Source organism: Muntiacus reevesi, chromosome 1 (genome assembly GCF_963930625.1).
Source record: "Muntiacus reevesi chromosome 1, mMunRee1.1, whole genome shotgun sequence".
Taxonomy (NCBI): Eukaryota; Metazoa; Chordata; class Mammalia; order Artiodactyla; family Cervidae; genus Muntiacus; species Muntiacus reevesi.
The window spans coordinates 148,694,502-148,721,287 of NC_089249.1; the positions used below are offsets into that span (position 1 = coordinate 148,694,502).

General features: G+C 46.4%; 1 protein-coding gene across 2 annotated transcripts in view; it reads left to right on the forward strand.

Annotated features, from left to right (window-relative positions):
• Nucleotides 1–22,801, forward strand: part of PLPP3 (phospholipid phosphatase 3) — an 88,425-nt gene extending 65,624 nt beyond the window's left edge. The window contains exons 5-6 of one of the 2 annotated variants that reach the window (XM_065912136.1): nt 8,221–8,397; nt 22,510–22,801. In XM_065912136.1, coding sequence (XP_065768208.1) covers nt 8,221–8,397; nt 22,510–22,635 — 303 coding nt within the window. In that variant the 3' untranslated portion in view covers nt 22,636–22,801. The remainder of the gene's footprint in view (nt 1–8,220; nt 8,398–22,509) is intronic. The other variant, XM_065912146.1, reaches the window with a different exon arrangement.
• The last annotated feature ends 3,985 nt before the right edge of the window (nt 22,802–26,786 follow it).

Sequence of the window (26,786 nt, forward strand, 5' to 3'; positions counted from 1 at the left end):
TAGATTGGCCCTGGACCTCCATGGTCAGGGATTGAGGATGACCTGGCTGCCTGGATAAAATGCCAACACGGTTGGGGGAAGGCGGGGGGCACCAATTTGCATAGCATATCTGTAGTTACCTCTGTTGTACCAGGCACGCTGCTGCCTTCTGGGGCTACTAGATTAATCAGCCCTGGGCCCTGCCCTCAAGGAACTCACCTATGCTTTCAACATTCATCATTCAGCACCAGTTTAGTGAGAAATTGCTTCCCAGGTAGAGCTAGTGGTAAAGAACCAGCCTGCCAATTCAGGAAACATAAGAGATGTGGGTTTGATCCCTCGGTCAGGAAGGTTCCCTAAAGGAGGAAATGGCAACCCACTCCAGTATTCTTGCTGGAGAATCCAACAGACAGAGGAGCCTGGTGGGGCTATAGTCTATGGGGTTGCAAAGAATTGGACATGACTGAAGCAACTTAGCACACACACATGCATGCCCCGTGCTAGAGGTGGGAATGTAGTGATGGGCAGGGCACGGTCATGGCCCTCAGGGAGTTCAGTCTAGAGGAGCAGATGGACAATGACGATAGGGTGGTCCGTGGTGCTGGAGGGACAGGGGTATATGTATAGGTTATTATGGAAACTCAGAATTGTGACACCCTTGCTAAATTGCAGAGGGGGGTAGAAGCCAAAGAGGGTGTCCTGTAGGGTAATCTCTTGATGGTGGGAGGTTAGAAGGACATGAGTATGGTGGTATGGGGTCTGCACATGTTCAGTTGAGCATGACTTTGATGGCTGATAGGAAGCTGAGAGCTGAGAAGACCCAGTGAGCATCAGCCCTACCTCCTCCTCCTGTTGCTCAGATCAGGCAGCAGCAAGTTTGAGTGAGGCCTTTCCTGGACAGCTGAGTTCCTCTCCCAGGAATCTGCACCTTGCCCCTCCACTTTCTCGGGACACTTTGTCAGAGAAGCCTTTCCTGGCTGCCCCATCTTATGCTCCCAAACTTCCTTTGCAGCCTTATCTGCCCCCCCACCACCACCCAGTTTCTCATCATCTGATATAGCCTTTGTGTATCTCCACTAGATATCTTACAAGCTTCGTGGAGTAGAGGTTTTTGTCTCTTGATTTATTGCAGTCTCTCACTTTCCCACTGTCTGACAATTAAGAATGCAATGAATGCTTGATGATTGAATGAATGGATGGACCCAAGTAGTGTCTGACAGTTAAGTATGCAGTGAATGTTAGATGAATGGATGGATGGATGAATCCTGTATCTTCTGACACTTCCAGGCCATGCTGCTTTCCGTTCCAATCAAAATTTTGTTCACCTCCTCATCACTGACTTATAGATCGTGAAGGGCCCATGTGGCGTAGGGAAGGCCTTTGCTGCCTCTGAAGTATTTACCTGTGGGCTCTTCACTGTGGCGCCCATGAGAATTGTTGATGTGTCAGAGGGCTTGTCGGGTTCCAAGGAAACAGGGAAGTGGCCATGTTCTCCATCCTGTGGTTGTTAGTCATTGAGGTTTTGTTCAACATGTTTAGAATCCCAGGGCAGTGGGGTCTGGTATGTCCACGAGACATGCCCACAGATCCTGGGAGTGTCTGGTGAAACCCCTGCCAGGAACAAGGTTGTTGTTTCCACCGGGGAATAAGGAAACCACTGGACCAGATGTTTTTCCTCTTCTTCCTCTCTGCTTCATCCATCCATCCAGCCTTTTCTGAGTACATGTTCTGTGCCAACACATGGGGACACCAAGAGAGCTCACGTTTTGTGAGGAAAGTTTGGAAAGTAAATAGTTGCAAAGCGGCAGGCTGAGTTCTCTAATTGGGGTGGACTGAGGGTTTGGAGGTCAGAGGAAAGGGCTCTGAGGCACGCTGAGTCAGTTCACAGGCTCTGTTGAACTTAAGATCAGGTCAGAGGCTCCTGTACCCTCACCCTTACAGAAGCTGTAAGAGTTTTCAGACATGCGCACTTAAAAGGTGTGACAGGTGAATTAGAGGAGCCTGGAGTTCTAAATGTCCCATTCAGGTTGCCCTTTAGTCCGTGACACCTGTGTAGTCCCCTCAGATTGCTTCTCCAGAGACAGAAATCCAATACAAAAGACCAATACTTGGCTTGCAGAGCACTCATTCCCAAAGGAAAGCCAGGTGGTTCTGTGGTTAGAGCCTAAAAGAGGCTAAAAGAGGCAACTCTTAGTGTCAGTCATGATTCACTGTTACCTTGAGCGGGTGGCATGGCCTCTTTTGGCCTTGATCTCTTCAACTGTAAAATGAGTACAATGGTGTCTGCTTATCAGGATGGTTGTAACGATTGTAGGGAATGTAATTTAAGGCCCCTTGCTCAGGGTCTAAATGCTGAGCAAACTGGTGGTTTCCTTTTCTCACCCCGATAGTGACAGAAAGCAAGACCTCTTTCCTTCTCAAGGAGGAGAAAAGTCAACTAAAAACTCGTCTTTGTCCTGAATGGAGTTGAATAACTTCCCAGTTCTGTGCCGTGTAGACTCACCAGCTCTGTGAATGAGAGTCAAGTATGAGCTCCGGAGGAGAAGGGAGAAGGGAGAAAGTTTCTCCCTGTGGATGTCAGCAATCTAGACAGACTTCCAGGAAGAAAGTGGGCAGGGACAGTGGAAGGACAAAAGCCTCCTTCTCACTCTTAGCAGAGAGCTCCCAAGAGCGATGGAAATGAAGCCAGAGGACAGTACAGACCTGTTTCACCCGTATGCAAATCATGTAATGAAGCACAAATGACTTAGCAAGAACCAGTGAGACTCACCCAGGTCTGACTTGCTGGTTCAGCCCCAAGCCAGCTTGAACTCAGCCAGACTTTTCTAAGGAGGTTTTGTTAGAATTCCACAGGACCACAGTTTTGAAGCTCGAACCAGAAAGAAGAGAGCTCGGTTTTTGGAGTGAGTTCTGTGTGCTGGGGACTTTGCTGTACCTTGGGGCTGGGGGCAGGCATATACTTTTCTACCGTAGTTTCCATATCTACAATCAGCAGTTTTATTTTAGCAATTGGAAGAACAATCTTAGCCCCAGGAAAGGACAGAAAGATTATATTCTTTTGTGTGTGTGTGAAGGAATTTGTTTTATTCGTGTCTGTGTCTTTCACAGAGTTTTGGACAGAATTGAAGCTTAGAACATTTTTTTAAATGAGAAAAAATCTTCTTATGTTACATATGGAAAGCAGAAATTCAGAGAAGCGGAGTGCTTTATCCAGGTCAGACAGTTGGTATGTAGCAAAAAAAAAAAAAGGATTCAAATCCGGTTGTTCTGTTTGCAAGTTAGGCACTTTCTGTGGCATCACGCTGATGCCCAGGAAGTGGGTTCTCTGAGCCCAGAGGCCTTAACACTGGTGGGGAAATAAAGACAGAGAGCTCAGGACCTTGGGGTTGCTGACCCCCAGGAGAGGTCAGGCTGATTTAGGCTTTATGCTTTTGTCCAGTTCTGCTCACCTCTTTCTAAAGCACCCTTTTCAGGGGGCCTGGGACTTCGCTGAGGCCCCTGCAGGAGTTTTGATTCTTGGAAAGGTTCCGTGCTCTTTGGCCCATAACAGGACATTACATCCTTGTGGCTGGTATGTTTGACTCCGTCTCCTGGATAAGGGCTACCTGCCTCTATGGAGTATGGAGCCTCCTGACCCACATAGCATTCCCAGATGGAATTTCCAAGGGAGCAGGGCGCTCCAGAATGTACTCACGGATTCTGAGGGAGAGCCTGAGCCTCTGGCCCTGGAGTGAGTGGCTCGTGTGAACTGGGCTTTGAACTGACAAACTCCAATCCGTTTAGCACTTAGATTGGGGTGGGGTAGAGGGTGTTATCAGATTCTTAGGTCAACCTCAAAGCCTGCAGCCCTCAGCTGCCTTCTCATTTCTGAAGCAGTCACTGGGCTAAAGGTCATTGCACAATCTTTTTCTTCAGTGATTCACTTATTTTGGTGAAATCAGCTACAGTCATTTGAGTCAGTCTCATTTATCAAGGAAAATGGGTGGTGTTGATTTCTAAAGAGTGGCTTCAGTCCCTGTCTTCTGCCAGGCAGGGTCCTGTGATGTCTCATTTGATGCTGGCAACTCTGAGAGGAAGATCCTGTCCTTCCTGTTTCACAGAGAAGGAGACTGAGCCTTAGAGAAGTTAGTAAGGGACTGAAATAGGGGCCTGTTTAGATGCTAAGTCATGTCTGACTCTTTTGTGACCCCATGGACTGTAGCCCGCCAGGCTCCTTTGTCCTTCACATTTCTTAGACAAGAAAACTGGAGTGAGTTGCCATTTCCTTCTCCAGGAATCAGGGTAATCTCACCCCAGAATTCACTTGGTTACTCCTGTGCCCCAGCTGCGGACACCAGGCTTGATCCTGAGATCTCGAGACATTTCTCAATAAAGGTACTAGTTACCAGTAGATGTAGGGGAACAAGCTTCCATCTGCCCACTAATTCCATGTCTCTGTGTGTGTGTGTGTGTATGCTTAGTCATGTCTGACTCTTTGCTATCCCACGGACTGTAGCCCACCAGGTTCCTCTGTTCATGGAATTTTCCAGGCAATAATACTGGAGTGGGCTGCCATTTCTTTCCCAAGGGGATCTTCCCGACCCAGGGATCGAACCCATGTCTCCTGCATTGACAGGCACATTCTTTACTGACTTCCCCACCTGGGACTGCCTGCCAAAGGGATTCTAGCCCCATGGTGGCCCCCTCCTCCTTCCTAAGCACTCCCTTCCTGAAGCTATTCTGATGACATGTCTCTTCCTCCCTCCTCAAGCTCCTCTCACATATTTATTCTTTTCTTGTATTAAGCTCTAGCTTTCAGTATCTGAGTCGGTGGATGGGGAGATGTGTGCCTTGTCCAGTTGAGAAACCTGCCCTTCTTCTGCTCCACCTCCATCTCCAGGGCCAGTGACTTAAAGGCTACATGAAGGGGGGCAGGGAGACTTGGAGGATTTTGAACAATCATTTCCTGAGGACCTGTAGATTTTTAAGTTGAGAGAAATGAGAAAATCTTGAGGTTATCACGTCCAAATTAAGAAAAATAAAAGTGGTTAGAGAGTGAAATCATCTGTTTCTTTGAGCAGTACATGGTGCCAGACATTTATCACCAATCTGTGCTACAGCCTATAAGGTAGTTATTACATTTATTTTACGTGGGAGAAAAGTGAGGCTCAGTGAGGTTTATCTGATGAAAACCTGTGCCGTTTCAGCTACCCCCTTCATCCCTGTTCCTTGCCAAGACTGGCTGGAAGAAGGCTGGACCATGGTGGTCACACTGCAATGGGCTAGTCCTTCTTCCCTGAACTTGCTGTTGTCTTAAAGACCAGGTTGAGTTGGGGCTACCAACATCATTCCCATTATCTCTCTCAAAAGGAAGAGATTCCTTTGACTTATGATTGCAGAATCTGCTGTTTGTTGGGTTATTTCACTAGAAATGAGGGAGTGGCCTTTGACCTGCACATTATTTGGGGGGGGGGGGGTAGGGGAGTAAGGAGTCTCTTACTTAAAAATAATTTGATTTTTTCACCATGGCTAACAGTTATATTTCCTGGTTGGGATTCAATAGGTAGATACTCTATAAAAATAATAAGTCTTATAAGTGATAAAAATAAGGATTAAGTGTTGGTCAACCTTTGTTTTTTAAAAGACCTTCGGAATGTTCCATGAAGTCTGGTTTGGGAGAGAAAGACTGACCTAAATAGAGGCCACACTCCTTTGACAGGCAACCACCTTCATGAATTCCCCTCTTGCCTCTGTAGCCCTGTGTCTCACACTCTGCCACCCCCACACCCCCACTGATCGCATATATACTTTTCTGTTATTACTGAACTTCCAGAAGTTCTTTTCAGCTCTGACTGTTGACTTCTAAGCCATTGAGTTGTCTGGGATACACACTTCTCAATACATCTCCTTAACTCCTAGCAAATACTTATGTATCTTTAGGATTCAAATCAAGTCTGCATACCCCTTAGTAACTGACCCTGGTTCCCCAGCTTCTTTCATAGTTTCTGTAAAATCCATAAGTGCACTTAAACCTGTTTTATATATTCATCTATATTTCAGTTCAGTTCAGTCACTCAGTTGTGTCCGACTCTTTGCGACCCCATGAATGGCAGCACGCCAGGCCTCCCTGTCCATCACCAACTCCCGGAGTCTACCCAAACCCATGTCCATCGAGTCAGTGATGCCATCTAGCCATTTCATCCTCTGTTGTCCCCTTCTCCTCCTGCCCCCGACCCCTCCCAGCATCAGGGTCTTTTCCAATGAGTCAACTCTTTGCATGAGGTGGCTAAAGTATTGGAGTTTCAGCTTCAACATCAGTCCTTCCAATGAACACCAAGGACTGATCTCATCTAGGATGGACTGGTTGGATCTTCTTTGCAGTCCAAGGGACTCTCAAGAGTCTTCTCCAATACCACAGTTCAAAAGCATCAATTTTTCAGCGCTCAGCTTTCTTCACTGTCCAACTCTCACATCCATACATGACTACTGGAAAAACCATAGCCTTGACTAGATGAACATCTATATTTAATATATTTCATATATTGCCCCTCACAGGGGAGGAATGATAACTTCTCATTTTTGTGTGCTTAGCACTTAGCATAGTGCCTGGTTTATGTATTGATCTATTTGTGTGTGTGTGTGTGTGTGTATTTATTTATTTGACCTTTTAGGTTAATTTTATAATAATTTTTTAAAGTTTTTTCTCTAAAACTTTTTAGGATGTTCCTAGGAATCTGATTAATTTACATATTATCTTTTGAGTTTATAAGTTGAGTGTTCTTAAAAATAAAAATTCTGTCTATTCAAATTGTCCTCCATGTCCTTTGTTTCATCCTGGCTCTATGCAGTTCTTGGTGAGCTAATTTCTGCTTATATCATCATCTGGGCTATTATGATGATTTTACCTCTTCTTTTAGATTACTTTTTATTTTTTTAATTGGCATATAATTGCTTTACTTCTTTTTGATATTTAGTGGGGTATTTTTAATATTTGAAAAATGACTGGTTTTTATCACTTGTTTAGCGGCCAACAACATCAGTGCATTGTCCTTTAAAATTTTTTATCTGTTGTTCTTAGATTTCTCCAAAATATATTTATGTAGTTTCATAATGATTATAAAGTTGCCTGCTGTTTTCCAGGTCTGGGTTTTTTGAAATTGTCTTCCAAGTAGTTGAGGAGTCAGTGTTAGGCATTCTTTCTACATGGGCAAGAATGATTCTGGAATCTTCCACTCTTCTGTCTCTCAGGTTTGCTGCTGGCTTGTCTTTCCTGACCACCCAGAGGAAGGTGTCCATTTGTCTCAGGAAGGGCAGAGTCACTCCCTTGCCGCTGCCCCAGGTCTATCTTTAGGCCGCCGCCCCACCCCTCCGCTCTCTTTCCCTTTCTCTGGTCTCCTTGCTTTGATTTGTGTCGGAAGTTCCACTTCGTCCTCTTGCCTCTTCCCCTTCATTTCCCAAGTTCCCACAGGAACCTGAGAAGTAGGTTGTGCCCAGAGGTTAGAACGGAAACTGCAGCAAGATAACTTCAAGGGACAATACCCAGTTGACGTCATTGCAACTTCTTTGCCTCGGCCAGAGTGGCTCTTTTCCTTCCATTTTCCTTCAGGTTACTTTTCTACCCCACCCAGTCCAGTCTCTGTCAACCTCTGTTTGAAAGATCTCTTGCATTGTCTGGTTGGTTTATGTGTTTCCTCATGTTGTGATGCAAAATCCATAGTTACAGGTGGTGACTTAGAAATTTGTTCTTTGTTAGAGTTGCTTTCATTTGAATCAGAAGCATTGCCTTGTGACTATCATAATAACCTCCTCTGATCAGCATGCATGAGTTTCCATGATACTTCTGAGAGGTGGGAAGTGAAGGAATTGTGTAGGAAAATACACACATGCATTGAATGAGTTGTCACTGAATATAAAAAAGAAACCGTTATGAACCCTGGTTAGTATTCTTTAATTGGTTTCAATCAAAAAATGAGAAAAGGAAACTCCCATTTATGGAATGTCAGGCAGCGTGCTAAGGCCATTCTCTTGAATTTTTTTCTTCAATTCTCTCTGGCTTAGCTTCCTAGAAAAGCTCCATTTTTTCCTAGTTTTTAGTAGAGGAACTTAGGCTTAAGTTAAAACAAACAAAAAATGGGCTTGAGGTCAAGTCCAATTTGAATGCTCTTTCTTGCAGATGATTCCATGCATGGGAATTGACCTGGGATTAGAATGCAGGTGAGCAGCCAGTCACTCGGTGTCTGTTGTTCTGTCTCCTCCCTCCAGCTGTACCTGCAGGCCCGCTTCACCTGGCGAGGGGCCCGCCTGCTCCGGCCCCTTCTGCAGTTCACCCTGATCATGATGGCCTTTTACACAGGACTGTCCCGCGTGTCTGACCACAAGCACCATCCTGGCGATGTCCTGGCGGGATTTGCTCAAGGGGCCCTGGTGGCCTGCTGCATAGTAAGTAGCCTCTGGTCCTCAGCACGTGAGCAGGGTCATGAACAACTTGCTCATTAAATGTTTTTGGTTCACTGACCAGAGCCGGGGCACTCTCAATCCTCTTCTCTGCCTGGTGTTACGGGAACCACCCTGCCCCAGGACCTCTTCAATGAACTGAGGATAATTCCTGCTTCTTTCCAACCTGGAAGTTTTATTTTATTTTTAAATTTTTATTGAGTTATAATTTACCTACCATACAATTCACTTGTTTTACTTGCATAATTCAGTGATTTTTGGTATATTTACAGAGTTGTATAACTATTGCCACAGGCGTCAGATTTTTTCCCCACAAGGCATGTGGGACCTTATCTCCCCAACATAAGGGGGATTTTATGCCCCCTACATCAGAAACATGGAGTCTTAACCTGTGGGCTTCCAGGGAAGTCCCCATGGAAGTTTTAATCCAGCAGACGCTATAAATCCTCTTCTCCAGAAGGGTTAGGCTCATAGTTGCAATTGCAAGGTATCTTAGATAGTATCCTACTCACTTACTGTATTCATGAGGGCATTTAGGGTTCAGGAGGGGAAGAAACTTGTCCCAAGTCACATGTCAAGAGTCTAAGTCTGTGACTCATCTGTTGCTCACATGCTGCTTTGGTGATCACTTACTATTCAGAGGTACTTCCCAGTGTCCTGAAAACTTTTAACCTTCCTACTGTGACCTTGGGCTTCCCTTGGAGCTCAGTCAGTAAAGAATCTGCCTGCAATGCAGGAGACCTGGGTTTGATCCCTGGGTCGGGAAGATCCCCTGGAGAAGGAAATGGCAACCCATTCCAGTATTCTTGCCTGGGGAATCCCATGAACAGAGGAGCCTGGCAGGCTATCGTCCATGGGGTCTCAAGAGTTAGACATGACTTAGTGACTAAACCAGCACCACCACTGTGACCTTTACTGGACTTAGTCAGACCCTTGACTAGGTGTTGGCTGGGTGAGAGAGAGCTTGGCGAAGGCTCAGCCCTCTCCTAACCTGGGGGCTTTGTACATCAAACCACAGGGCTTCCTGGAGAATGGTCTTGAATAGATCACGTTCTGATTTGCCCCATATGGCAGGGTTACCCCTTCACATACCTCCTCCCTGACTCCTGGTGAGGGTGGGGTGAGGCATTCTACCTCTGAGCCTCTGTTTCTTCAGGTATCTCTTTTCTTGCCTGCAACAAGTTGTTTTTAAGAGTCAAAAAGAGAAACTTAAAAAAAAATCTGTACAACATTAAATTTTGTGCTGGAACCTTTGAGGGGCTTATTCAGCCGACATGACTGAGCACCTCCTCTGACACCATGCTTTCCTGGTTTGTACTAAGGGGTACTTACCCTGGTCCAGCAGGAGTTCTAGAACAGAGTACTGGCTGGGTGTTCGAGAACTACACGCACAGGTCGTATTGTTAGTTTTAACCCTTGTTCATTCCCGGTAAGAATCATGAGGTAGGGAGATCTAGACCAGCCCCTGGTCCTTTCCTGGGTACTCCGCCTGGCTGATGCCTGCTATCTCCCTGCACTAACCAGCTTGTCTTCTGTATTCATCACTCTGTGTTGAAACTGTAGACATGTTTCTTCCTTTAGACTATTCCTCCCGGACAGGAACCCTAGTCAATATATATGTTATTCTCCCTATGTCACCAACGCCTCTCAGGGATGCTAGCTCAGACTGAGTGAATGGGTGTGTAATCAACAAAGCTAGGATCCGTGAGTTGGTCCACTTTTTCTTGAGAACATTGTTTTGAAGGCACAGGGATGGATAAGGCACAGTCCTTGCTTTCAAGGCAATCCCAGTTCAGTTTCTCATGGCCAGGCCAGGCTCAGGAACTTCAGTAGGATGAGGGGCCATCATGGAGACTGACCAGGGCACTTTAGCAGGCATGCAAGGTGAGAAGCGGGGCACGGAGTTAGGGCAACCAGAGTGGCACCACGGAGAAAGTAGCATCTGAGCTGCCAGCCAGCCTTGGCCTGGAAACCCTAGCCTAGGGACTGGCTGCTTTGCGGGCTTTATTCTTTACTTTCTTAAGTATTTTTTTTTTCAGTCAAGGCCAGAAGGGAGAGAAATTGGGAGAGCACAGCGTTAATGAGAGCAGCTGTCACCGGGCAGCTTGTTCTCTGCCGCCTGGCCCTTTAATGTGAAGTGACAGCGGGGGATGGGTGTTTGCACGACAGGGTAACCCTCTGCTGACCATGCTGTCTGGGCGGCACTCTGGGCAGGAGCTCGGCCCACGGGGGCCTGCTGCAGTGTTTCCTTTTTGGCGCCACTACCCTAATTAAAATCTCCTGTACCCCCAATTAAAAAATTTGAAAGATCGGGGGTGGGGGTCCTTGATACCTTCCTGTCTTTTATAGAGCACGTTGTACTACGTACAATGGGACAAAGTGTATGGGAGGACCAGGGTTTATTTTCGAGAAGGGAAATGAGGGGTCTGACTTTTATCCTGTTTGGCTCTGGCAGGCTGGAGCACTGGATAGGAATTTGGTCCGAGTGTTTGTCAAGCACCTACTCTGTGTTGGCTCTGTTCTAGATTCTTTACTCATCAGCTCCTTTTAAGGCACATGAAGCCATTGGAGACTATAGCCATTTTACAGATGAGGTACCTGAGACACAGATGACTCAGATCATCCAAGATAAGAGCTCCCGGGGATGCTCAAAGCTGTGCCCTCTGGGCTTGGCAAGGAGGCGTGGTCACCTGAGTCAAAGTAGCGTACACAGCTGCTTCCAGAGCAGAATTTGAGGGTGTCAGGGGCCTTCCCAAGCCTTTAGGCTGCTCCAGTTGCTGCTTTGGGTTTGCTAGCCTGTTTTACAGTGTAAAGATAGCTTAGGAAAGGGTTGTAAGCAATTTTCCCTGTCCCACTTAGCTCTGAACACACAAGGGTGAGGACTCAATATTTATCATTCTTCTCCCAGCACCTGACTCCCAGTTTAGTCCTCAGGAGCCCATGTTCCCAGCTGGCTCAGGATTCCAGCACCAAGCGAGCCATTTCATGTAAGCTACTCAGGCCAGAGCAAGGTGTGGGGTCAGCCGAGGAGCCTGAGAACGCCCAACTGGGGGAAAGAAGGCAGTGTGTCATTTTCCATCGTAAGAAGTATGAGGAAGACAGAAACAAAACTCAAGACACCAGGATGAGCTGGAGATGGGTCTGGGGAACTAAGAAGAGGGGACAGGAAGGTGGATGAAAGAAGTCTGTCTGCCTTCTAGGTTTTGCCGCACCTCTTATCAGCTGCTTTCTTGGAGTTGTACCGGGTAGCTTGCAGCCTGGGCAGGAGTCTGTGGCCTCTGCCCTGCTGTGTCTCATAGCAGAACTTGGTCCCAAGAAACAAGACTGCCCAGGCACATCCCAGGCAAAACCATATTCTCTTCTCACCCATGAATGTGGCTGATATGAGTGAATCTTGACACAGTGCATCACCTGAGACTGGTTAGGAGGACCAAGAAGAGGCAACCCAATAAGGTACAAGGCCACTTCACAGGGGCCAAGGAATGTATAAGCCGTTTCCCACCCTTACCAATAATCTCCTGAGCCAAGCTTCAATGCACCCCCAGCGACACGGGCATCACATTTACTAACATGCATGTAAAGCTCATGCGCAGCTACTATGTTAAGCACTTTACACTGATCATCTCCAGTGCCTGGAAAAAACCCTACACCCTTCACTGTGCTCACTAAAGAGATGAGGAAACGGACAAGGAAGGATGAAGTAACACAGAGAAAGGGTAGAAAGTAGTGGGTCGACTCCAGGCAGTTCAGCAGGGCCAGCTCTGAAGATCCCAGCCTCTTGTAAGGCCTCATCTCCCACTCCTCTCACACCCCCTCACCTCTAGGCACAGCACTTGAAGCAGGTTTTTCAGCACCCTGAGCTCCTGTCTTAGACAGCTGTTCCCTTTTCGTGGAGCACAGTTTCAGTTTCACTCCATCGCTGATGAAACCTGTGTTACTTTCCCATGTCGCTGCTCTAACAAATTGTCACAAACTTAGTAGCTTAGAATAACACAGATTTATTTTCTTAGCGTTCTTGAGTTCTGAATTCCACAATGCATCTCACTGGGCTAAAATCAACATGTTGCAGAGCTGCATTCCTTCTGGAAGATCTGGGGGGAGTCTCAAATATCAATGATTGCTTGACCTTTCCAGCTTCCAGAGGCTGCCTGCATTCTTTGGCTTGTGGTCACTTCCTCCATCTTCATAACCAGCAGTGTAGCATCTTCGTCTCTCTTTCAGACTCTCTGGCCTCTGATCCCATCAGCACATCTTCTGTGTTTCTGACTCTTCTGCCCTTCCTCTTTTGAGGGCCTCTGTGATTACATTGGGCCCACCTGGATAATATAGGATCATCTTCCCATCTTGATATCCTTAACTTAGTCACATCTGTGAAGTCCATTTTGCCATGTAAGGTAACGTATTTGTAGGTCCTGGGGATTAGGGACCTGGGCATTGTTGGGGGTGGCATTGTTTAGTTTGCCATGTCTTCTCTTCTGCCTTTTTTGAAGACAATTGCTTAACTTTCTTCTAATGGTGCCATGGCCCCTTGAGTGTTTTCCACTATGACATTCAGCCTGGTTCTGTCATAACTGCTCAAATGTCTGTCTCCCCAGGTAACCTTATGGGTACCTTGATGGCAGAATCCATGGCTTAACCCGCAGTTGCTCATTCTCAGTGCCTAGTGCTGTGGCTGACATGCAATAGCTGCTTGATAAGCATTGGTTAAAGAATGAGTGATGTTAGCTTGTGACTTTCGGCAAGATACTTCCTCCCTGAGCCTAGTTTCCTCATCTATGAATTGATTGTGGAAGCCCTTTAGCTCCATGACCTTCTCCCACAGGGATTCCAAGGCTCAGCCAACTTTGGGTTTTGTAGTAACTGAGCTGGATTTGCCTTCTCGGGGCTTCCCAGGTGGCTCCGTGGTAAAGAACCCACCTGCCAATGCAGGAGACACAGGAGACACAGGAGATGTGAGTTCTATCCCTGGGTCAGGAAGATCCCCTGGAGAATGGCCATGGCAACCCACTTCAGTATTTGTGCCTAGAATATTTCATGGACAAAGGAGCCTGAGGGGCTGCAGTCCATGGGGTCTTAGAGTTGGACACGACTGGGCACACATGCAGAGAGAAACCTGCCTTCTCAGACAGAACCGTCTCTCTGCAATGTCTATGTGAGTGGCCTCTACTGGGGGCCACAGCATATCTTATAAGTCCCCAAGGGTTACAACGCATCACTCCAGAATGCTGGCTCAGCCACTGCCTTGGGCAATAGGCTATGACAGCCAAGCACTTTGACCTGGGTTTTGAGAGTAAGTTCTGTCACAGCAAAAAGATATGTCTAGACAAAAATCACATGCCAAACAGGAGAGGGTTCTGTTCCCTCCCCCACTGCTTGGTAGTTGAACTCTTTCCAGAGGAGGGACAATTGTGCCCAACACAGACAAAAAACCTACACGGCATCGTGGACTCAACACAGAGATACAGTCACATGGGTCCGAAGGGCAGGCACACTGATGTACACCTGCACACGTGTGGATGCAGGTGCATGGCACAGAGGCACATGGTCAGACCCAGTTGTACACAGACACTCATCCATCCTCTTTCTGTCACCAGCGCTCAGAACCACGGATACATAGACAAGCCAAGGCAAACACAGGCACATACTCACTGTACCCCCCGCCCCCCGACACACACACACACAGTCACCCCTCCCAAGATTTGAACTCTACAGCTGGGCTCAGCATTCCCACCCTTGGAGTAACCCAGGGACCCGGATGAAGCGACAGACAGTGGGTTCATTTCCTGTCTGGTGACAACTTGCCTATCTAGCCACCTCCTCCCTGACCCTCCAACAGATGGCAAATTACGGGGCCCTGGGAGGGGTCAGGGCAGGGCCAGGCCGCCATTGCAGTGGGGCAGCAGAGGAAGCAGCTGCTCGTGAATTTCATAAACACGCGGCAGAGTCTTTCCTGGTTTTCCTCTCGTGGGGGGTGTGGCTCAGACAGCCGTCGCTCTTTTGTGTGCTGCTGTCTTCCTCCAGGATGTAGGGAAGGGCGAGGGTGTTCTTTGTCCCTGCCCCAGAGAGGTGACCTTGAGGGAGGAGACAAACGAGGATGTGAATGGGAGAAGAGTTCAGCGATGACAGCCCCCCAAGAGGAAACTGTGGTGCAGAGAGACAGTGAGACACACCTGAGGGCACGTGGTGGCAGAGTAGGAACCAGATCCCGGCTCTCCTGATCTGATCTTATAAGATTAAACTAGGAAACCCCAGCCATGTGCAATCTATGCTATGAATTTGTGGGATGATCTCCTTCTGTACCGGGAGATTCCCCTCTGTTTCCACTGGATTTGTTCCGCTGCTGCCCAGGCACAGGGAATGGATGAAATAACCTCCCGAATCTCTCTGGCCCTGCAAGAGCCTGGCTGTTTGTCCAGGAGCTCTGGGATGACCTCGCCACTCTGGGCCCCCATTCTCAGATGGGCAGGGATGACAGGAGCATGGGTGTGAGAGAGAGAAGAAAGCAGAGTCAGAGGTAAGCTCTGCCCTTCAGTAGATCATGACAATTTGCAGTCATTCTATCAGGTTGGCTAACATGTTCATTCAGGTTTTTCCATAAGAGAAAATCTTCTTTCTTGTTCCTCTGCTGAGATGGATGGGATGGATGCAAGGCTGACTCAGAAGGGGGGGAGTTGTATTCCCACCACTTACTTAGATATATTGGCCAAGTGACTTCCTCTCAGCTGCCTTTTCCCATCCCACCAGGTGGGGATGATACGTCTTAACACACAACCTCATCTTTGGATTGAGGAGTCAATGAATTAAAGATGTGTCATGCTTGGCACATGCAGCACATTGATTGAATGTGTGTTCCGTGTTAAGTATGATGCTTCATTTTAAATATTCACCAGTTAAAAAGAGTTGGTCCTTAAAGAGCTTATGGTTCAGTGGTTTCCCAACCACAGTCCATAATAAGAAATACACCATGCATCATAACCCATTAGAGGCAACTGTGCATGCATGCTCTGACTGTTGTGTGTCCGACTGTTTGCGACCTCATGGACTATAGCCCACCAGGCTCTTCTGTCCATGGAATTTTCCAACAAGAATATTGGAGTGGGTAGCCATTCCCTCCTTCAGGGGATCTTCCTGACCCGGGGGTTGGACCCATGTCTCGCCTTCTGCATTGGCAGGCAATTCTTCCCAGAGCCACCTAGGAAGCCTAATAGAGGTATCAACACATAACTAAAATATTTCACAAAATAAGACTTACACTTACGGTAGGTGATAAAGTCTAATGTTTTAAATTCAACCTTTAAAATGCTGGTAGTGACCACCTAATAGATTGATATTATAGCTTATTAATGACTTGTACCATACAGTTTGATAAACGCTGCTCTAGCGGGAAGGACATGAAACACACAAGTGCAATAGACAGGCACAGCCATTAGGATGGGCTTGTGTCCTGGGGAGAGTGGGGCCAAGAGAAGGGCAGTGCTCCTTTCTCTTGAAGGTGGTGGAAGTCTGGAAAGAATTCTTAGAGTAGGAGAATATTGAGCAATGTATGGGTATTTTCTCTGAGATACAAAAGATAAGAAAGTGCATTTCATGTAGGAGGAATAACACAAAGACATGGGGATGGATGTGTATATGGCATGACTTGTGACCCTAAAAATTTCAAAATGATGGAACATGTGGGATGCTTGGGAGAAGTCGGTTATAGTAGCCTCCTTTACCCTTTCAACTTCAAAAGGTGGAATTTCTGGAAGTGGTCTCCTGCTTCCTCCAGTCTCTATAATTCTTGGGTACCATGTTCCTGAACTCTGGCTGATGCTGGATCTAGCATCCTAGTGACCGAGAGTCAGTTCTCTGGGTCCTCCTTACCAGCCACGCTCCTCCGTATTAACTGAGAAGTGCCCTCCTGTGAGGCTCTTTGCAGAGTTCAGATGCCTGTTCTCCTTCAGAATTGCCCGTGACTTTCCTCTGCTGCTCCAAACCCCACTTCTTTTCATGGGACTAACTTCCTTCATGACCCTCGGTATTGATGATGGTCATGAAGGATGATGACTGAGTATTTGAAGAGCCTTTCATAGGTAAGAAGCATTTTTACATGAATCCTTCCATTTAAGCCTTACAGAAACCGTAGGAAGGTAGATTTTTAAATAGCCACAGCACACAAATGGAGGGCAGACCCATTATTTGAAATCACAAACCTCTTCATCTTGCACAAGTGCAAGCCTAGACAAGAGTGTGCATTGGCCTGGGTCACACAGCAGTCGGAATTTGGGGACTAGATCCTGTAGCCTGACTTCTTGTGTGACACTCTTTCTGCCTCATCAAGTTCCCACTCAGATACACAAGGAAATTACTCAGTATGGACAGTGGTAGTTTCTCAGGGCCAAACTGTCACTGACACTGGCCTTATTAAGGTCAGAAAATAAGTATTGTAATAAAGTAACTCCTATTTAGTCAAAAGACAGGGCTGCCAAAGATGACTCTTCTTTACATGTGTGCTCAGTCACTCAGTCGTGTCAGACTCTTTTGTGACCCCATGGACTGTAGCCCATTAGACTCTTCTGTCCATGGGATTTTCCAAACAAGAATACTGGAATGGGTTGCCATTTCCTCCTCCAGGGGAACTTCTGGACCCAGGGATCAAACTCTCGTGTCCTGCATTGGCAGGTGGACTTAAGGTGTGAGGGTGAGCCAAGACCCAAGGCAAGGAAAATTATTCTGTAATCGGTGAGATTGTTTCTTATGGTAGAGCAGGATACCTGAAGGACATCTCAAGACCAAGGCATTGGGTTGGGGGGGCGGTATGCAACAGGGACAGCCCATGATTTCTACCCTCACAAGGGGGGTGAGTGGACTAGATTTACTTAGGGTTATGCATGTTGGGCTCTGAGCCCAGTTCATTCCCTTGAGTAGCTTATTGTCTAAAGGGAAATCATGATGTCACATTTAAAGCACTGCATCTGCACTAAAGTCTAGGCCTCATACTAATATGGAAGGTCATTAAAAGTTCAGTATGGGTACTGAAGAGAACAGGTAAGAGCAGCTCAAGGAAGGGCTCATGGACCCCAGTGTACAGATAGGGGAGTTGCTCTCAAAGAGATTACAAGGTGTCTAAGACACACCAGCCATTGAATGTCAGGTCTAGCAGCCCATCTGATCATCTGGAGCTTGGTGAGCTGTAGGCAGGCAGCCCCTCAGCTGGGTTGGGCTGTGTGCTCTGGGGAGTGGCCTATCAGAGCTGGTGAATGCCGACAACACGACACTGGGGTTATCTTTCTTTTTGATTGGCTGACTCATTCCCCCCAAAAGCCCCAGAAATTATTGGCCTTAGAGAGCAGATCCTATGTGTCCTATGTAAAACTCCCATTTCATATGGTCTTCGTGTCTGACTTGAATCGATACAGGCTTTCACCTATTCATTCATATTCTTGATCATTTCTATTTCCCTCTAATTTTTCTTGTTTCTACTTTCTTCTCTTGTTTCTTTTCTTTCTACCCAAGAGACTGGGGAAGAGGTGACTGGATGTGGGCAGTCATTGAACACACAAGCCAGTGATCATGGCTGTTTGCTATCAAGCCCTACTTGTGCCTTTTGTGACACCACATATTCCTTAAGTAAGCCTGAGGTATTGTATCCCTCATTTAGGTATTTTTCTGAAAGTGGCAGAACTTGGATTTGAAGACAGTTTTGCCCTACTCCCAAGAGCAAAGCCTGTCACGGGTGCTGCATGTGCAGGATGGGAGTGGGAGATGGCGACCCATTGGCACAGTAATAAGAGTCACCATTTGTATAAGGAGACTCCTGTACATTTCTCATCTCATCACCTCCAGTGGGATTCCTCCAGCCTGGAGTTGTCATGTTTGTGTGTAGCCTTGCTCTGGATGGAAGGACTACATTCTCCTGAGGGCTTGCCTAAATCAGATCACTGTACCCTCAGGTTACAGATCCTCTCTGACTCAGGAGGTCAGAACCATATCTCTAAGCCAATGTCGGAGGGAGCCAGAATATTAGAAGGCAGAAGAAAGCAGAACTATAAATCCCCACCCCCCAGGATATATTACCCAAACAGAGTTTTGATGGGAACAAATGCAAGATTTCTAGAGTTGAAAACAAGACTAAAAAGAAACACAGGTCCCCCTGCGCACACATCCACCCACATACATATGCACACCTCTCTCAGTTCTGGCCTCAGCCTGTCAGAAACCCATCTCATCTTCTTTGTCTTCACTGCGTGATGGTTGCACAGGACTCATCGTCTCCTCTTCTGCAGCAGTACCCCTGCTTTCAGGCACCCAGCTCCCTTTCTGATGCCTTCTTCTTAGATAATTGTGATCTTAAAGCAGGTCTCCCCACCATGCTGCTTTCCTGCTTCAGCCTTGACCGTGGCTTCTCAGGCTGTGTCATCCTCCTTCTCAAGATCTGGCTCCCCCCTGCTGCCCCCCTCACCGCTCGGCCTTCCCCACACTGAGCTTCCCGCAGCTCCTGGACTTGCTGGGTCCCCTCACTCCCTTTGCCTAGAACAACATTCCTGGCATTCACCACCTGGCTCCCTCCTACTTATCCTTCAAAGCTAAACTCAAATAGACCTCCTCTGGGGGAAGCTTTCTCAGGCCCTCTTCCCTCCCCTTCATCCTGGGTTAGATGCCGTGTTCTCTGTACTGCTTTAACACCCTGGCTTCCCTCTATCATAATCCTAAACCACGCTATTGTATTGCTCTATTTACCTGAGCTATGAGGTGTGACCTCATTGACCTATGAGCTCTTAGAGGGCAAAGAATTCTGTCTTCTGTATAGTTATCTTTATCATCTCAGGACTTGGAACAGGGCAGATGTTCAATAAGTGTTTACTGATTGTGCTTTTCCAAAAGGCAATTTATGAAATGCAGAGAAGAGGAGAATAGGAATTGAAAGCATATGCTCAGGGCGAGAGATCTTAGAACTCTTAGTGGTGCTTCGCACATCGATTTTGTGTTTGCTGAGACTGTTGCCTGCTGGCTCTTTCCCATGGCAGAGAAGTTCTGTGCAGTGGGCTATGGGCTGGGAGGGGGTTTGTCCCACATACCTGGGGTAGTCACCTAATTTGTACAGACCCTTCACAGCCTGGGCTTCTGGGTTTTCTTTCTGGGTGGAAATCATCTTTTGTGGAAAATAGAACTGCTCCCGGAAAAAAAAAGTTTTCAGTTTTTTTAGTTCTTTTTGTGTTCTGCTGTTCAAGCATGAAGAAGACAGAGGCCTGTTTGAGTCTCAACAGGATCATGTTTCATGATCCCCAAAAAGTGTTTGTGTAACTTCAAGCCACGCGGAAGGTGAAATATAGCTTACGGGGGGATCCTGTTGGACCAGAGTCTACTTTTCATCTTGCTGTGGGGCTGTGTGCAGTTGGTGTGGGAGGATTCGATTCCCCTGAGGTCTGTAAGAGTTCTACATGGTGATAAGATCCAAGGCCAGAGTGCCTGCTTCCAGTAGAGAGAAGTGTAGAATTTCAACACCAAACATTTTATAAGCTCCTAGTATGTGCAGGGTTCAATGCAAAGTGTGTAGGTGGTGCAGGATGATCAGAATTGGACTCCATCCTTAAGAAGAAGGATGGGACTCGATCCCATCAGAAGAAAGGCTGATGAGCAAAGTTTTGCAGACACGAGAGCACATGGCTTACTCTAGGCCCAGACATGACTTTGGTTCCCAGACAGGTACGCCTTTTATTGAACTATGTGCCAGACATAGGTTTAGAATTCTTATTAAGTACTTTCTCGCCTTTAACCTTCATTTCATTCTTATCTTGCAGTTGGGAAACGGAAATTCTTAATATGTATTGGGTGTGAGCTCAGGAAATTAAATTGGGAAATCAGCCAGTAGACAGAGGTGGTGTCAGGATCTTGAAGGGAGGGATGTTTGTTTGAGGGTGTCCTCTGCTCTCTTTGCTCTCAGTAGATGGCATGTAGGCTGGGAGAAAGATCTCTAAGAAATGAGATCAGTAAGAGCCTTTATTTGGTGGGGCTCGCTGCTGGGCTAGAGTGTGGAGTTGAGAGCCTGACTGAAACCTCTTCCTTGGGGACAGAGCAAAGGAGGAAGGAGAAGGTAATTTCCAGGTAGCAATGAGGACATATGTTCTGCACCTGTCAGAGAAGAGTTGAAAAGTTTTATTGATCTCTACATTTAGCTGTGTTTGTTCAGATTTCCTTATACTGAGGCATCTGAAACCCACTTCCCCACTTGTTGGTAAAGAGTTCCCAGGCAGGGCAGCCTCGGGCCTCCTGGCAGGACTGAACAGACCTTTTCTCCCCTGAGTCTCAACTTGTCCCTGGCGACGAGACAAACCTTCCTGTGTCACAGTTCTCACTGTTCACACCTCCTTAGAAAATTAGACAAAAGGTTTAATTTTTTTCCTTTGCAAAGGGTCCATTCAATTGCACTCAGACTGTAAATGTTTTCAAATGTTCCATTTCTTGACTAACATTTCACTTATCTATTTTTTTTCCACTTTCTTATGACTTAGAAATTGCCTGGCCCTTCTTATTTTTTTTTTTTTTTCAACAAAGGAATAGTAATAAGATCTTTGAGTATGTCATCTATGAAGTGGGTACAAAAACTCAAAAGGTACAAAGGATTTTGTGGTCGCTAGTAAGCCAGTGTTTCCTTTGGCCTTCTGGTCACCGAGTTCTCCCAGGGTAACCAGTGTCCAGTGATTTTGGTTGCATTTTGCTGATGACTGTATCACTAGAGAGAACACTGTGGAAATTGGTTCAACAAAGGATACAAGTCCCTTCCGTAGCCAGGCTCTGGCTGTTAGAGTCTTGGTGTTGGTGCAGTCTTACTAAGAACTTCATTTTTTTTTTTTTTTGCCTGTAATGTGTCCAGAATGAAGTCACAGGGCTGTCCTTATTAGTGAGTGCATTACCATCTGCAGGACAAAGACTCTTCCATCCAGAAAGCTGTTAGACATAGGAACTTTGAAGTGTTTTAGTCCCCATTTCGAAACCCAGCCATATGTTTCCTATTAAATTACATGACTGACAGCCGCCTCTTACAGTTACTTCGTACAAACTCCTGTTGCTAACTTGCTCAAATGGGGATCTGTGTATTTATTTTCCCACCTAATACAAAGCATAGATTTCTCTTATTTGGGTAACTGAGCAAGTTCTTGAATCTTTCATGATTGAGGCAGAAACTCTGCCTGAGCCATCCTTATACACTTACCAGTAAGCACTCAGTAAATGTTTCCCAATGATTCTAAGACAACTCAGTGAGGTCAGATGCTCAGAAGGAGGAAGGAGGTTGGGGATGAGTGATAGGAGAGTTTTCATTGACCTTTCCTCTGGGTTAGTTGCTGACTCCTTCAGCCAAGAGACCCTGGCTTCTTGACCTCCATCAGCTTGTTGACATCACTGGGCTTTCAGGAAAAAGCGATCATGACTGCTTCCTTGCTCCAGTGCCTGCTGATAGGAATTCATATTGGCTGATCTCTTCTGGTTACACCCTAGATTCCTTTGTGAGGAAAGGGAAAGTATTGAGGACTAATGACGGTGACTAATGCTTCCTTTGTTTGAGAACTTATCTTTCACTGCTGCTCATTTACCTTGAGAAATAAGGAAGTGGGGCATGTAGATAGGGAGCACTGGACTGAGAGCCCATGGACATGAGGTCTGCTCCTACCCTGGCTGTGCAACTTTGGGCCTGTCACCACCCTTCTCTGGGCCTCTGTTTCCCTCTCTGTGCAATAAGAATTGAATTCTGTGGTCTCCATGTTGTGTATTTAGTTGCTCAGTCGTGTCCGACTCTCTGCAACCCTTTGGACTGCAGCCCCCTAGACGCCTCTGTCCATGGGGTTTTTCAGGCAAGAAAACTGGAATGGGTTGCATTTTCCTCCTCCAGGGAATCGTCCTGACTCAGGGATCCAACCCACGTCTCCTGTGTCTCTTGTGTTGCAGGCAGATTCTTTACCTGCCTAGCCTTTGGGGAAGCCCATAGTCTTCGTGGTCCTTCCCTATTCAAAGTTTGGGGGCCCCCTTCCCTAAAGTCCACACTTCTCAGGTCTTCCCTTTGCCTGTCCCCAAGGCCCAAATGCTAATGACTGATTGGGATCTCTGATCTTATGCTTCTAGGTTTTCTTCGTGTCTGACCTCTTCAAGACCAAGACAACACTCTCCCTGCCTCCTTCTGCCATCAGGAAGGACATCCTTTCACCTGTGGACATTATCGACAGGAACAATCACCACAACATGGTGTAGGTGCCACCCACCTCCTGAGCTGTTTTTGGAAAATGACTGCTGACAGCAAGTTTTTGCTGCTCTCCAATCTCATCAGACAGTAGAATGTAGGGAAAAACTTTTTGCCCGACTGATTTTTAAAAAGAAAAAAAAAACAAAAAAAGTCTTACCTTGTGGCCTTCCAAAATAGGTAGCGTTCACCTATATGGAAACAACAGCAAACTAACAGCAAATGCGGGAATCCTGGATATGCAGTTGGTTTAAGTGTTCATGTTCTAGTGAACACGGGCTTGTTCTGGAACAAACACTAAGATGATCTGAGTAGAGTCTGCTGGTCACCTTTGTGACCTGAGGAATCCCAGGCCTGTTGGGAAAGCTCACATTCACTTTGTAGCACATGATGCCGGAAATAGCACTGAATCAGCAAACTAGCCATTGGGGGCTCCCCTCTCGTGTCTCTGTCCACACCACTCGCTTCTCTACTGTGACTTTGGTTCAGGAACCTTATTTGTTTGTTTGTTTTTGCTTTTAAATATAAGAAAAGCAGGTTTGCTCAGTCCAGTGGTCAAATCCTGAATCCAGATTCCCAGTCATGAGGCCTCATCACTCACTTCCTCAGCCCATAGGCCAGCAACCACAGTCCCTCACTTATAGTGACTAGGTAACTCTTTGTGGATGAGTGGATTTCACAAATAGCACAATTTTGGAAGAGCTGGAGGGCTCGGGCCCTCCCGTGTCTTCTCCTGACGCGCCACCCTGTGATGCTGAGATGCCGCTTACGGGATGGTGATGTTGTGTGCAGCAATCACCTGGCACCGGCACACTCAAGTAGTGATGATTAGCTGCGGCTACTGCTTTCTCCCTGGAGACCCTTGCTGGGTGCCCACCGGGATGGCCTCTGAGGGCCCGGAGATGAGCACAGAGGTGGTCTGCCATCAGCTGATGGAAAGCAGCCTTCCCTGCAAGAGATGGAGGAAGGAAGGGGGCAGAATGAAAAATGAAGCAACCCTTGGGCTACTCGCAGTCTGAATGAGCCAGAGTAGCGGACGCTCTCACATCCCAGAGGCGGCCCTTGCAGATAACCGAGCTGACAGGGGCAGGGTCTCTGGGGGAGCTGCTCTTGCTAAGCTGTGTAAAGCACTGTTGTCTTGGGGTTGATCTCTAGGGCAGTTCTTGGTAGGTTCTGCTGGGCAGAACACGTGGGTTAAATCTCCGTAGAGTTTCCTCATCCTCTCTCCATAAGTGTCCTTCCAAGCAAGGTCCCACTTGAGGCAGCAGTCAGGGACCGCTTCTACTGACCCTTTGAGGAAAGGAGGAAGGAAGAAATGCTCTCAGATCTCGGATGCACACCTTTCAAAGGGCTAAATGTAACCACATGGGTCAACCACATGCACAGCCTTACTACAGAAGCCGTCCTGTCATTTCAACTTATAGCAAGCTATGATTTTTATATATAAATATTATATAAATAATGTATAAAACATTAAAAGTTAACTATGTAAAATATTATTTCTGAAACAATTTTAGCTATATCCACTATGATTATAAACTGTGTCTCGACCTGTGTTATTTACATTAGCTGCTTAAAAAAGCATGGAATTTTTTTTTTTTTAATATCAACTAAAATACCGTAGTTCTGTGGTAGATGTTTTTACAATGAAAGAAATAACTGCAACTAGAGAAAATTGTATAAAAACATTAAATTGCCAGTATTTTTGTAAGGTTCCATTTTGTAAAGAGAATAATATTCAAAGACTTTTGTAGAATACAAAGTGAAAACTTGTATCTGCGAAACTATACTTGTATTAAATGTGCTTTTTAAATAAAAGCTCATAACAACTAAGGAGGGAGCTGGAGACTTGGAATGGTTGAGGGGGGTTGGTCTCGGTGGTTTGGGGGGGTGGGAGGAGGCCGTACTCCTCCAGGGGCTCTCTTTCCCCACAGGGTACCACTGCGGGATTCTCTCCCTGGGAAATATAGTGGCTGTGGTGTAGATACTGATGCCCTGAGCTCTTTCATCTCCAAGAGCCTGTTTGCAGAGTGACGCTCTGCTCCTGCTCTCCTCTCGGAGAGCTCTCCTCTTCTAAAGAGCTTTTGTATTCTAAAAGGGGGTTTCCCCAGGGAGGGGGGAGTTGTGGGTCCCCCAAAGGCAGATAAGGAGCAGGCTGTTGATGATAAGTTGTGCTTGGGAAGTTCACTGAAGCAATCCTTTACACAGCCAGCGACATCAAAGGCAGGAGGGTGCACTGCTAAGAATGGCATCTGGCTCCTGCTTTTCCTCTCTGATCCCCTGGAGAAGGAAATGGCTATCCACTCTAGTATTTTTGCCTGGAGAATGCCACAGACAGGGGAGCCTGGTGGGCCACAGTCCATGGGGTTGAAAGAGCTGGACACAACTGAGCGAATTTCACTCACTCACTTTCTTCTCTGTGTTTCCCCAACCTGGAAGAGCAGGGGAAGCTGGACATCATTTAAGCACCAGGGTGCCAGGCACTACAGCCTGTTTGTTGCTTTTGATCCTTCCAGGAGTTCTGATTTTGAGAAATAAGGAATATGAAGGAATGCAAAGAAGATGTTTAAGATTGTGGAGGAGTAAACCATAGGCCAGAACTTGGATTCCTTTCCTATTGCTGCTGTAAAAAATTACCCACTAACTTGTGGCTTAAAACAGCACACGTGTATTAATTACCTCCTAGTTCTGGAGGCTCTAGAGGTGCTGTTTCCTGGTCTTTTCCAACTTATGGAGATCATCCACTTTCTTTGGTTTGTTTCCTCTCTTCAAAGCCAGCAATTTTGGGCTGAGTCCTTCTCATTCTGTCATCTCGCTGATTCTCTTCTGCCACCCCTTCCACATTTAGGGCCCTGATGATGACAGTGGATCCACTCAGATAGTCCAGGATAATCTACCCAAGTTACAGTCAGCTGACTAGCAACCTTAATTCCATCTGCTACTTAATTCCCACTTTGTCATGTTTCACAGGTTCCAGGGATTAGGACGTGGACATCTTTGAGGGAACCATTATTCTGCCTACCTCTAGCTCTCAAAGATTTACATCCATCCCATATTCAAAGTACATTCATCCTATCACAACATTCCCCAAAGTCTCAACAGTTTATAACATCAGTTCAAAATCTCAAATCTCATTTTTCAAACTACATCATCTAAGTAAGGTAAGAATGAGGTTCTGGGTTTAATCCATCCTGAGGCACAATTGCTCTCCATCTATGAATCTAGGAATCTGTGAAACTTAAGAGATAAGTCATCTGCCATTCAAAAGAGAAAATGGAAGGGAAAAAAGGAGTCACTGGTCTCAAGCAATTTTAAAATCCAGCCAGGCAAACTCCATTGGTATCTCCACTCAGATACCTGTTCTAACTCAACATTTTCTCGGCATTTTCCTATGAGTGGACATGACTTTGGGTCCCACAATGCAGAGAGGGAGACTCTTAAGGCCAGAGTCCGAAGTGTTCCCTTCAAATCTAGGGGAACAAAGGTCCAGATAGATAAAATAACTTGCTGGCAGGAGGAGAGGGATACACAGCAAGTTAGTGGAGGAGCTGTGGAGATCAAGTCAGTGCATACTACTAGTTTCCCTGTCTTCCCCTTATACTTATCCAATAGTACTTGATGAATTAAACTAGTCTGAATAAGAAATAGCACTATTTCATGGGTACTTAAGGAAAGAGGGGCTTCCTTTATGACTCAGTTGATAAAGAATCCGCCTGCAATGGAGGAGACCCAGGTTTGATCTTTGGGTCAGGAAGATCCCCTGGAGAAGGGAATGGCTACCCTACCCAGTATTCTTGCCTGGAGAATTCCATGGGGTTGCAAAGACTCAGACATGACTGAACAAATAACACGTTCACTTAAGCAAAGATGGAGCCACACCATAATATAGGGCAGCTCTGGGATTCAGATTCAAATTATTTCAGTTATTTGTTGATTAATACTCATTAAGTACTCTGTACCAGGCACTGGTAAATCCATGAAGAACAGTGGGTTAAAGGGATGAGATCACAGCTTCAAGGGACTTATGAGTTAGAAAAGGATGCAAAAAGTCAAATTTAGGTAATTAAGAACTAAGACGAGTGTTACAAAGAAAGAATACAGGAAGTTAAGAGAGAGATTAGCTGGAGGACCTATCCTGTCTGATGGTGGCTTTTGTGAGATC